Source organism: Schistocerca nitens, chromosome 4, assembly GCF_023898315.1.
Source record: "Schistocerca nitens isolate TAMUIC-IGC-003100 chromosome 4, iqSchNite1.1, whole genome shotgun sequence".
Lineage (NCBI taxonomy): Eukaryota > Metazoa > Arthropoda > Insecta > Orthoptera > Acrididae > Schistocerca > Schistocerca nitens.
Genome location: NC_064617.1, coordinates 117,704,727 through 117,718,747, shown reverse-complemented (window position 1 = coordinate 117,718,747; position 14,021 = coordinate 117,704,727). Strand labels below are relative to the sequence as shown.

At 41.0% G+C, this 14,021-nt stretch overlaps 1 protein-coding gene across 1 annotated transcript in view; it reads right to left on the bottom strand.

Annotated features, from left to right (window-relative positions):
* LOC126251657 (lysophosphatidylcholine acyltransferase) overlaps positions 1-14,021 on the bottom strand; it is a 735,574-nt gene that overhangs the window by 17,278 nt on the left and 704,275 nt on the right. Inside the window, exon 6 of the mRNA XM_049952227.1 lies at positions 4,093-4,230. Within this exon, the coding sequence (XP_049808184.1) occupies positions 4,093-4,230 (138 nt within the window). The remainder of the gene's footprint in view (positions 1-4,092; positions 4,231-14,021) is intronic.

Genomic DNA, 14,021 nt, shown 5'->3' with positions numbered 1-14,021 from the left:
CAGACTCTATAATGAATAAAAAGTTTTGAGCAACCAGACAAGGAAGAAGAGAGATCTTGTTAACACCACTAACATGCTTGGGAGTAGGTGAAAACAGGAGGAGATTAGTATTTCCTAAAGCTTAAATGTCAAAAAGAATGTCTGACCTCCATGTTTGGTGTATATCAAAATGTGTTGCCATTTATCAGCATTGGTTGGTTGGTTGGTTGGTTGTGGGTTAATGATCTGAACAGCAGCAGCAGGGTCATCGGTCCCTTGGTGCACATGTAGTTCATCTGGAGGTAGCGAAGCCTACCAACAATGCATTGTGAAGATGAAAGTATGTAGGTATGGTAAAATATTGAAAGCAATACTGATTCCAGAGTTGAGAAATAATTTACTGAGAAATATATGGATCGGTCCGGTATGTAGGTCACAGCAGACAAGGGGTCTCCCAGGGCTCATCCATAGCAAGAGAAACCTCAGCTGCATCCAACCCCATCAACACAATTACAGAGCAAAGAATGCCTTCTAGTCAGAAATTTAGAACAGTGAGAAGGGTAAACTGTAATAGATATCAGATAAGACTGTCAATAATAAATACAAGATGACATAAATAGGTAAGGGAGAGGATAGGTGTCCCTGGGGTTCTGCAAACAACAGTAGCCATCCCACCCAGTCATCCAAGCCAATTCATTAGGGACTAAAGAGCACCCTCTAATGAACAGAGTGCTACCCCTAAAATGGAAAATATGGTATGGTAGAAGGAGAGAGAAACTGAATGTAAAAGCAATTAAAACAGAGTGGAAGAGGGTTAGAAGAGGGACGAAAGGGACAGCTGGGGGAGGAGGTAGGGTCAAATGTTTTCCCCGACACAGAACACAGCAGGAAATGTCCCAACCCCAAGCATCCTGCTGTCACCCCAATGGTAGTTTAAAAATATTTTATGGTAGAATAAAAACCACTTCCATCGAGAAAAGGGAGAACCAGTTCAACTGTCTGCAAATCATATTTGAATATTAGAGGCAAAGAATTCAGGAGACCATGCTTAGCACAGAGAGCCAGTAAGAAGGGGCATTCCACCAGGATATAAACTAGTGTCTGTAAGACTCTAGACCCACAATGTTGGGGTTGCTAGTTTCATACAATAAAATTAGGGTTTAAGCTGGTATGACCACTGTGGAAGCAACATACAACAGAAGGAACAGGAGGAGGTGGAGGAGTGCCATGCAGCAATAGTCTCCTCAATAGTGTGGAGTTGAGAGGACAGTAGCCCACAAAATGTTGCCTCATCACTGAGTAAACTGGAAATATGCACCTGGGATCATCAAATTGAATACGGGGCAAGTAATCGCTTCTCTAGCCAAATGGTCAGCCAGGTCATTCCCTCGAATACCCCCATGATGTGGGATCCAGAGACAAACAACTGGGCAGGCAGTATGGTTAAGATCAGGGAGAAGGTCGTGAATAGCAGGTATCACAGTGTGACAAAGAGTGACAATGATCAGTGGCCTAGAGGCTGCACACTCGGCCACTGCAAATTAAAATACAGTCAATGGAGGCTTAGTTAACAAAATGTAGGGCTCTGTTAATGCTATTAGGTCTTTAAAAACACTAAACATTCCCAACAACAAATATTGTTCCTGACCAGAGGGAGATGTAAAAGTGTATCACATTCTATCCATAATTTTAGAGCCGTAACTGTAAATGATGGTAGCACCCAGATACTCTTAGAGAACTGAAAGGAACAGACACCAAAAAGCAGTAGGCATAATGAGCTTTAGGACCACAGAATAGAGCTGTTTTAATTTGTGGCTTGAGTACCAACAAAGGGGAGAGGAGCAGCTTTTAACTGGTAACCCCATCCAAGGGCGTGTGTCAAGGGGTTGATGCCCTTGTATGCAAAGAAGAATGTGAACATTGGATAATGAGGAAAGTATAGATGGCTGAATCAGAACAGCCACTGTGTTGGTTCAATCTGGTACACTTCATGAGCAAAGTATCCACCTTGATGCCATGTAACCCATTAACCCATTCTTGTCCTCTCTCCATGGGCACCACCAAGCTGCAGAAAAGGTTATCCGGCACGACGGTTGTTGTCTGGAGTACTGATGGCCCAGGAATACAGGCATACACTCCTTGGCATGTGTGGAGAGCTAACAGCTCAGGCATTAGAAGTTGATCCCTTTGTTGTTGGGTTGGGGGCGGGGGGGGGGGGGGGGGGGGGGGGGGGGAGAGGCTCTACTGAAAGGGTAAATAATGACCTCACCACATTGGATTGGCTACTGCATTGGATTTTAAGCATGTGAATGAATCTGCACAATTATTGTGCACAGAGTGTCTTGAACACTGTAAATAGTATGTGCTACTTCAGGCCTTCTATCCCATTTTGTCTACACTACAGAAAAAGATTTGAAAATGGAGAACAGACTGAGAAGGGGACAAAAATTACTTTGACTGAAAAGTTATGCATGAGGAATGAATGAAGATGTTGATGAGAGGAAGCAGGACCTATGGGAATGGCTGGGTCAACATCAGAGGCTGCCTCCACAAGAAGGAAAGAAAAGTAATGATAATTGGAGATTGGAAAAGATATAGGATCTACAACAGCTAGGGGCCCTGAACTCACCACACAAAAAAGAAAAAAAAGGGTGCTTGTCAGTGTTGCACACAAAAACAAATGATAAAATCAATCAATAAAAGTAGTGATGTAGGTGACAACAGGAAAAACTGTCTGCCAGTGTTCAGCGAAGATCAGCAACAATAATAAACACAGCAGCACCTCCAGAAAGTCAAGGTACCTTGCTCTTCTTCTATTTGGGGTAAATTTATAGGAACAACACACACAGAAGGCAGACATAACTTAACCTTACTGACCCTCAAAAATTAGTGCCACACTGTGATGAAGAGCTGCTCCCAGCATTCGCATCTGTTGGAAATGTTGATGGAATGGCAATGATAGTAAAATTTTAAGATAAAGAGCAATTGCTGGAAGTGCCTGACATTTGAACACCTGCAGGAGAAGAGAGAGAGAGAGAGAGAGAGATTATTTTTATTGATAACCAATAAAATTCAGTTAAGCAACAAAAGTTGACTGAAGTGTGCCTCTAAAAATAAAAATAAAAAAATTGTACCTTCCTTTCGGTCATCACATTTAGGGTAATCTTTTTTTTTTCTTTTGGTTCTAGTTCAAAACACTGACGATGCAGCTTCTGTTACAGGTGTGATCCTTTTAAAAAGATTTACAGAAGCCTCAACACAACTCTATAAGATGATTTACCATAGCATGCAGCAAGAAGTGTCCAATGATATCTGATCTACCATTTGGTTTCTATTGTATCATCACTCCACATACAAACAAAACGATCATTATTGAGAACTTCGGTGGCAATCCAGAGAACAGGGTATCATTTAGTGATAAGTCATTCTAGGTGGATGACAAAGGCAATTTGTGTATTCAAAATATATTTGTTTCAAGACCAATTTCACTTATCTCATAGGGTGAAGAACTCTTTAAGAACAAGCTACACTGTTCCTGAAATTGTCACTCTATTCTTTGTGATAATAATGATGATGATGATGATCCAGGAAAATATTGCAGAAGTTATGTTGCAAGCAGCCAAAGGTGAAAAAGAGGAAGAAGAAATAAAATTGACTAAAGAGGTACAATTGGCATGAATGTTGGTTCAAAACACTTTGTAGCAAGTGCTGTAGTATCCTTGTATGTGTGTCTATAAATTTCTTTCAGAATTAAAAAGGAAATAGAGGAGAAAGTATACCACTTTTGAAGGGATTTAACAAATGTGTATACTATTTTCCTACCTGAGAACATTTTATCTGATGTGAGACTATGTTTACTCTCACTCAGTTTATGGACAGAACTTCCTGTATCTCACAATGTCCAGTCATAATGGAATCTGCAGTAGTTTCACTGACCCCACTCCCAGATGCATGCACAGCTATGCAACATGTTATAATGGATGTAGTCAAAGTTTTCTTAGTGGAATATCTGTCCATCATTTGTGAATAAGATAATGAAATTACACACACACACACACACACACACACACACACACACACACACACACACTGAACAATGACAGAAATATTCACCTTGCCATTAATTTCCGTACATTATTGGCATAAAGTTTGGGATCTCTCTTCTCATCTTCATTTGGATGGTAGACAGGCAGAAATTCTATGACACAGCTACTGTGCACTTGTGTGAGAGTAAGCCACAGCAGTTTTAACCTGTGAAGCAAGCAACATATTATTGCAGGGTTACCCATAATGTTGGAAAAGGATTTACACTGTACAGAGAGAAACTGTCTATTCATCCATCACAAACTATTAAACAATTACATATTACTTGAAAGTTGTGGCAAATTCACAATTTCACATGTTACAAAGACACATTTCACTACCAGTAACATTATTGCCACCTTTCTTTGAAATATATGATAGTTGTAGCCTATACAATTTACTTTTAAGTATAAGATATTCGCACTTTGTACATATTTATTTCCATGCTACCTTATATAATATAGAGTGAAACTGACATAAAAGAGATACAATTTGGGCTCAAAATACAGCTGATGATGGGGTCACTACAGTTGTGACCAATCTGAAATTTAGCAAGAATGGATTGCACCTATAAAATGGGAAATGAGTGTAGAAGTTTATGTCAGTCTCTTTTTCAGTCTGTTTGAATCCTTCATCCTCACTGATTCTCTATTCACATAAGCTTGAATTCTTGCAATCCTTGTTGCACAGATTCTGTATGGCAATGGCATTATATTTTACCAGCTGTATCTATTTTTTGCGTATGTCTTTTCCGCACCTGCTACATGTGAGCCTTGATAACTGATACCAGCTACATTGTGCATGTTAAAAGTAATGAAGCACGAGAGAAGAAAGGGAGATAAAGTTTGCAGTAAGAATACAAGCTAGATATGCTCTCAGTTAAGAAAATATCTATCCAAAATGATGAAACGTATAACTGTTTTGAAGTATACCAATTCAAATAGAGGGACTGATAGGAACTTGTTATTTCTTGTACTTTTCCATACTTTCCCAACTACAGAAATATCTTAACACTTTCAAACATCAGTTCCACCACAGAGGGCCACTAACTCTCCTGCTACACCCAGGACTCCTGGATTTAGTGAGCTTCAACTATTCAGCAAAAATTGCTTCAACATCATGGTCTTTCAGCGAGTCCGCTCCAAGATGCAGAATGATTAGTTTTTTACTGAAGTGTAAGAATGAACTTTGGTGTCCCCTTCCTACAGACAACAACATTTGTCCTTCTGGCAGGACTTCACATTACTGGCAGAAAACTTGACCCCAGTGGTGACTCCTGAACACTTCCATAAGCAACCATTTCAAGTCTCTCTGACAATAAACATTGTGTAGAATTCAGAAGTGAGCTCATTGCCTCAGCTCCCAGCTGTAGACAATAGCGAGCATTCTTAACTCTCAGAATCTAGAAACGTAACAGAAATTCCCCCAGCTGCATTATTGACAACTAGAATAAAGGCTCAAGGTTGGTTGTCAGTTGGACTAGACTCAAGTGAGCAACATTGAAATCTATTTCTTTTACTTTGCTAGTGCCACTAATTTATGGAGGGGTATGTAATACTAAAAAATAGTTAACTTTCATAAAAGCAGAGAGTTCAATATACGAGGGTTGGAACTTAAGTAGTAGCAACTTTTTGTTCACAACCGATACAAAAGAGTTACATGTTTGAACCTGTTACTGTCCTTCAAAGTGGTCACCAGCATTGTGTAGAACCCATTGCCAGTGATGTGGAAGGCGTAGTATACCGATAGCAGAGCCTGTTCTGTTGATGGTGCGAATGGAGAGGTCAAATCTCTGGAACAGTTCTGAAGCGAATGTCATGAAGTGATTCCTTCATCTTCGGAATCAAATCAAAGTCACAAGACCTAAGTCTGGGGAGTATGGTGGATGGTACAGTACTTCCGAGTCCCATTGACCGAACAGAGCAGCCACAGCTTGCGCTGATGTGCCTGCGCATTGTCGTGCAAAATGATGGGTGGGTTGCGCAGAAAGTGTCGCTGCTTCTTTTGCAAAGCTGGTTGCAGGTGATGCTCCAAACATGAACAGTAATACTGTGCATTGATGGTCTGCTGTGGAGGAATGTAATGCATTAGGATAACACCATCACAGTTGTGCACGAGAATCACCATAACTTTAAACTGCTCCATTCGCACCATCAACAGAACAGGCTCTGCTAACGCTATACTACGCCTTCCACATCACTGGCAATGGGTTCTACACAATGCTGGTTACTACTTTGAAGGACAGTAACAGGTGCAAATGTTTAACTCTTTTGTATCGGTTGTGAATAAATAGTTGCCACTATTTAAGTTCCAACCCTCGTTACTAAGACAATGCTTTTATTGATAGTAGACAGAGAAGTGAGCATTTTACAGCACAGTCAAACTTTTTCATCCATAGTAACAGAACAACAATATTATTTTCAAATGGAATAGTGTTTAACAGGGTTTGAAACAATGAATGATACAATGATGCAATACTTGTCAAACATAGGAATACATGCACAATTATACTATATTTGCTTAAAAATGGAGATGGTACTGCACTGTTCTGAGACACTTTGGCCTCAGATTTATTCCTTTTTTTCTTGTTATTTTGAAAAATTCTTTTCATTACATCATTTAATCTTTTTTTCATGAACTATTTCATGGAATTATCACCTAAATCCATGTCATTGAATTTCTCAGCATCTAAAAATTGTAAATTGTGAATGATCCTTAAATCATGATTTTTCGCATCTACAAAACAAAAATATGGAACTGTAGAAGCAACAGAGTTTGTGCCCAGATTGAGATCATGTTAATAATTGAACTGTGACTATCAAATGTTGTGAGTGTAGTATAAATGTAACAAAAGGCCTTCAGGTGTGTGCACAAACTCAATGGGGTGGGTACACATCAATTGTATTTGATTGGTAAGCAAAAACATACGTATCACGTTAGTGTAACTCAATTCTGAGCAATTAAATGGGTTATGACAGAATCACCGAAAAAAAATGTTATTCCGACACTGATAAATGACATGCCTACAATGTAGGAAAGGACAGATTGCTACTTATTGTACAACAAATTGCAGACAGGTGCAATTAAAACACACTTACGTAAAATTTTCACCCACAGCCTTTATCAGTATAAGTGTACAGGTGGGAGGAGAGATGAACACTGTATGGTGGAGTGAACGGGGAATGGACTGTTAACAGGTGCAGCATCAGAAGATTGTGGGACAGAGAGATGGGGAAAAAAGAAGCTAATTGGAGAGGTGCAGGGAAAGATGGGTGGATATGTTGGCAGAGGGCTGCAAATAAACTGGGTGGGAGATGAGAATGGGCAGGAGATGGTAAGACAGAGGGGGGTGGAGACTGCTGGGTGGAGGATGTGGGGACAGTATGTTACCATAGGTTGAGGCTGGGATTATTAAGACAGCCGGGAATGTGTTGTAAGGATAACTCCCATCTGCACAGTTCAGAGAAGCTGGTGATGGAGGGAAGGATCCAGGTGACTCAGGTAGTGAAGCAGCCATTGAAAACAAGTGTGTTGTGTTCAGCTGCATGTTGTGCCACAGGGTGATCTACTTTGCTCTTGGCTACAGTTTGGCAGTGGCCATTCATCCTGGTGGACAGCTGGTTGGTATTCATACCAATATGAAAAGCTGTATAATGGTGGCAGCAGAGCTGGTTAATAACATGGCTGCTTTCACAAGTGGCCTGGCCCCAGATAGGATAGGATAAACCTGTGCCAGGACTGAAATATGAAGTGCTGGGTGGGTGAAGCAGGCAAGTTTTGTTCCTGGGTCTTCCATAGGGATATGATCCTTGAGGTAAGGGGTTGGGATTGGAAGTAGCATAAGTATGGACAAGGATGTTGTGAAGGTTGGGTTGGTGGCGGAACACCATGTTAGGAAGGGTGGGAAGTGTATCAGGCATGATGATAGGTAATCGAAGCCTTGGCAAAAGATTTGGTTCAGTTGTTCCAGTCTGGGACAGTTCTTGGTGATGAAGGGAACACTCCTTCATGGTTGGTTCTTGAGGGTGGTGGGAGGATTGTGGGTGTGAGGGGAAGTGGCAAAAGAGATCTGTTTGTGGCCTAGATCTGGGGGATAGTGCCTGTGTGTGAAGGCCTTGGCAAGACCTTCAGCATACTGAGCAAGGAAGTTTTTGTCACTGCAGATACACTGTCCCTGGGAGGCCAGGCTGTATGGACGGGATTTTTTGGTGTGAAAGGGATGAAAACTGTCAAAATGCAGGTACTGATAGTGGTTTGTGGGTTTAATGTGGACAGACGTGCACATAGAGCCATTAGAGAGGAGAAGGTCAACTTCTACAAGCGGGCATGCTGGGTTAAGGAGGACCACTTGAAGGGGATGGGAGGGAAGCTGTTGAGGTTGTGAAGAATGAAGATAGGGTGTCTTGGCCCTGAGTCTAGATCATGAAGATATCATCAATGAACCTGAACCAGACTAGGGGTCTAGTGTTTTGGAAGCCTAGGAAGGTATCCTCTAAATGGCCCACAAGAAGGTTGGCATAGGAGGGTGCCATGTGTGTGCTGCAGATTTGTTTATATACCTTCCCTTCAAATGAGAAGTAGTTGTGGGTTAGGAAAAGTTAGTGAAGTGTATTAAGAATGAGGTAGTGGGTTTGGAGTCTGAAAGACGTTGGAAAAGTTAGCGTTCAACAGCGGTAAGACATTGGGCATAAGGTATGTTGGTGTGGACAGTGATGAATAGGGATCCAGGAGGTAAAGGGGTGAGTCAGTGAGTGAAGTGGTAGGTGCCTTTGACATGGGAGATTAGATTACGAGAAATTGGTTGGAGGTGTTGGTCAGTGTGGGCTGATATTCTTTCAGTGTAGGCACAATAACCCACCACAATGGGGGCATCCACAGTGGTTGGGTTTGAGGAGCAGGTAGAAGGCGGTTTGCGGGGTGTCATAGGGGTGAGGAGGGAAATATATTCAGGAAAGATGTTTTGGGAGGGGCCTAAGGCTTTAAGCAGGGACTGTAGTGTGTGTTGGACTTCTGAGTTGGGATCACTCTGGCAGGGTTTATAGGTGGAGGAGTATGATAACTGGCAGAGGCCTTCTGCCAGATTGTCACTGCAATTCACAACAGTAATGGTGGAACCTTTATCTGCAAATAGAATCATCAGATCATGGTTTGCTTTGAGGTTGTTTCTTCTACTGAAACATTGGTGTCCTGAGGAAGGGACCTGGGGAAGGATGGTGAGGTTCAGTTGGAGGTAAGGAATTCGGTATTCCTGGAAGGTGACCAATGGGTGGTTACATGGGAGGGGGGGAGGGGGGAGGAGGAAGGATCACAGTTGGATGGTGATATAAACTGGAAGAGGCACGGTTCAATATTGGGTTAAGGGTGGTTTTCCTTGGAGGGATTGATGGCAAAAAAATGCTTCCATTGCAGGGATTGGAAGAAGGAGAGTAGTTTCTTTGACAAGTCCAGCATGCTTAAATTTGGGTGCAGACTTAAAATGTCTAAATGATGAATTGTCTAAGTTAAAAACTGTCTCTGCATTATTGCAATTCAGAGTGAAAGTACCTGTGTCAATGTAGACTCATTCAATCAATACATAAGGTCTAAGAACTTGTATAAATATGCAAATGGCATCAGAGAATCAACACCTTACTTACAAAAACTAGCAATAAGTTCACCATAATGTGTGAACATGAACACATCAAACATGAAAATACTAATGGGTGCCTGAAATCAGCAAACCTAGCACTGAAAACTTCTGCAAATGAAACCAGAAAAACAAAAGTAAATAGAGAGAATAATTCAGACAAAAAAACTCAGCAATATGTAATAGTATTTGGAGACAGCTATGGAAGAAACATTGCACACAAACTTAACGATGTAGTGTCTCCTTTACTGCTTTTGATGTAATACAGCCAGGAGAACTCTTCCAGCAGTGCTACAGAACCACAGCTCCCTTAATGAACTCTCAAACAACAATTTTATTACAATTATTGGAGACAGTAATAATTTTTACAGAAATGAGGACTTTCATGCTATAAGGTGCTTATCTGAGTGGTATTGGTACTTCAACAGTTGGTACTTTCAGCTCACATAAAGTCATTAGTATACCACTTAGATATGACTTACCAAAGGACTCACATGTAAATAAGGAGACAGAGAAAATTAACAGGCAATTTAAGATGATCAGTGTAGCTATCAAAAAAGTAGTGTTTGTAGAACTACTGTCCTCAAGACAACTACTCACAAAACATGGACAGCACTACAAAACGTTTCGAAAGTCCGATATTAGTAACCTGTTAAGTAAAAATGGAAAAAAAAAAACAATGTAAATCAGTACCAAGGACACAATTTCACAAAACCACCAAAGACCTATCAATCCACTCACAAAGATGCCTCTACAGGAGAACATCTAAATAACAACCAAGATGGTACCTGGAAACCATAACCTGTAACAACAGCGAGCCCACACAGGACAACAGCAGCAGCAGAACCAGATCCAGCCTCAAAATTAGCACCAACAACATCTACACCTGTAAGTGTGTGCTTAAGACCAAGGCTGAATACATCTAAGAAGGGGGATTTTTCTACCCTCCTTTAAGAAAGGAGTAACCATAGCATCTCCAAATGAGGTTGAGATCCACAAGCTGTCAACGAATCTTGTCAGTCACTTAAATGTAACAAGGTTGTGTCTAATAAATTTCAGCAACGTACAATGCAATCTATAAAAAATTCTTTGAACTAAAAGTTTATTTTCAAAATATGCAGGAACTAAAAGTAAATGACTTAGATATTTTAATTAGAAATGGAAGTGATCTGTCAGATGCACAGATATTGTGTTGAATGACCAATTCATGAGGTCTCTTGAAATAGAGGGGTTGGGTTGTTTGGAGGAAGAGACCAAACAGTGAGGTCACTGGTCTTATCAGATTAGGGAAGGACAGGGAAGGAAGTCGGCCATGCCCTTTCAAAGGAACCATCCCGGCATTTGCCTGGAGCGATTTAGGGAAATCATGCAAAACCTAAATCAGGATGGCCGGACGCAGGATTGAACCACCATCCTTCCAAATGCGAGTCCAGTGTGCTAACAACAGTGCCACCATGCTCGGTTTTGAAACAGAAAGTGATCTGTTAACACAATTTAGACTTGAGTCACTTTCCAAGAAAAAGTTTTAGAAGTGGAGGGAGCGGCATATGTGTAAAAAATGGCATTACTGCCACACCACCAGACAAATGCAATTCCCACAGTTTTGAAAAAGAAATAGAACTGTCAGGCATAGAGCTCACACACTTGACTGTTTATATAATAACAGTTTACAGATCACACTATGGCAACATGAGCTGCTTCTACAAAAATCAAGCATTAGTGATAGAAAAATTAAATGAAAGAAAATCTTATAGTATTTTAACATGTAGTGATTTTAACATTAATTTTCTCTCAGGAGCCATATATAGCCGGCCGCGGTGGCCGTGCGGTTCTAGGCGCTCCAGTCCGGAGCCGCGCTGCTGCTACGGTCGCAGGTTCGAATCCTGCCTCGGGCATGGGTGTGTGTGACGTCCTTAGGTTAGTTAGGTTTAAGTAGTTCTAAGTTCTAGGGGACTGATGACCACCGCAGTTGAGTCCCATAGTGCTCAGAGCCATTTGAACCATTTCTTTTAGCCATATATTATGAACAACTGCAACCTTGATCCGATGCTCAATTCCCTACTAGGGTAACAAACTGTAATATCAGTTGCCTGTACCAAGTAACCAGTAACATCAATTACACAGTATCCTCTGTAAATTTACAGTTCTCAGACAGCAATGCACTAATTAGGCAGGTTAACTTGCCAATGAACATGCTTCAACCCAAAAAAATTTATGATAACCTCCTCACACAATAATCAAATAAAAGCAAATTATTATGAACACTGGTACAGGAAAACAATGTCCAAGTGACATTAATCTAAAAATACATGGAAAATCATTCTTCAGTAAAAAAAGAAACAGAAGATGCCTTCAACCACTATCTAATAAAAACAGTTGAAAATGTGACTGACAACCTCAAGAATAATCATCTCTTGTCTCCTAAAATTAGGATCAAATTTATGCCGTGACACATTATTCTTAACTCCAACATCAAAAACAAAGGTAGAAAAAAATAATTCATAGGAAAATGAACCATTGGCTCACATAATAAATGCCTCATTCCTGGATGGCACATTTCCTGGTTAACTCAAAACTGCAAAAATCATACCTGTTGATAAAAACGTACGTGTTGTTTGTGTGTGTGTGTGTGTGTGTGTGTGTGTGTGTGTGTGTGTGAGAGAGAGAGAGAGAGAGAGAGAGAGAGAGAGAGAGAGAGAGAGAGAGATACAAAAAGACCTATTGCTTGAAAGCTAGTATGAATGCTGTTTCCTGTTACATGTTTCTGCACTCCACACCTTTTCCTTATTTTACACACTGCTTTGTTCAGGAAATTCCATTATTGTCATCTTTTGGAATAACTGCATAGCGTAGCATGCACTATTTCTGAGTAATGTGATTATTGAACAGAAAGTGTTTCCAGTAAGAAACATAGGACTCTCAGAGCTAACTTTATTAGCCGTCTGACCATTACATCACTGGAAAAGAAATTTTACAATCTTGTTTCATCCAAATCATTTAGCTCAGGCAAAGTTGTCTTTACTGGAAGTTATTTATAATCTTTTCCCTTGCACTGAAATTACAGACTTTACTTTACATATCAGTAATTATAAATAACAGAAAAACCACTGGCCATTATAAAACATCAGGAGATAACATTATTTTACTAATTGTGCATGTAAAGTAAAGTAGGTGATCTGAGGATATACAGACTGCAGAACTTATTACACAGGGCTGACAACTCTGACAGTAAGAGTGGCTCTAACCTAGCTGGGCATGGAGTCAAACTGAGCTCAAATGACAGGTATGGAGCTGGCCGGGGTGGCCGAGCAGTTCTAGGCGCTACAGTCTGGAACCGCGCGACCACTACGGTCGCAGGTTCGAATCCTGCCTCGGGCATGGATGTGTGTGATGTCCTTAGGTTAGTTAGGTTTAAGTAGTTCTAAGTTCTAGGGCACTGATGACCTCAGAAGTCAAGACCCATAGTGCTCAGAGCCATTCGAACAAGTTTTTTGACAGGTACGGATAAGTCATCCAGCACTGCCCCAGCTCTAAGCTAGAGTACACCTGTACAGGGGCTAGTGACAAATTACTGCCTGTGCAAACCAGAGGTGACTTACGTTCTATACACAATGCCACCCGACTGTATTGTGCCTCTGCTGGGCCCTTATGATGATGATTATGTGGGACTGATGAATGCAATCTGGTAATGTCTGTTCTCCTTGGAGACTCCACACATATGTATGCTGATTGTGCAGAACCAGAACTCTTCTTGCCACTGCTGTGTCCAGTGTTGTCATTAGGTTCACCACTGTTAGCTCACCTCTCCTGCTGCTGTGTAAAGGTACGGCACCTCAATGGTTACCGTGCTCCAGATGGCATTACATTACTTCTCTGGATACTGATCCCACTGCAAGCAAGCCCATTTCCTGATGAAGTTAGGTGGGTGTATGATCTTGCACAACCTAGCAAACAGTATGTCTGTCCGGTCAGGCACTAGTCACATGGGACAGTGAAGATCCTGCATGGAATCGAGTATGGCTCTCCTGAACCCAACATCACAGTCATGAGATCCTCACCAACATAAACAGCAATTTCTCACAATGATGAACTGGAGCTCAGTAGGTCATGATCTTGCTGCTGTCAATTTCTGACACATTCTGATATACATTCCTCTTTCTTACATGAGGCATAACAGAATCTTCTCGCAAGCAACCAACAGACGAACTCAGTTTCTGAATGACAAATCTTCTGCATAATCTTCCTTTATACACAGAAGGTAGACGGAATTAATCCTATCGTCTTTATGTTCTTGCACTGATATGCTCATCATTAGTGTATCCCAGCATCTGGT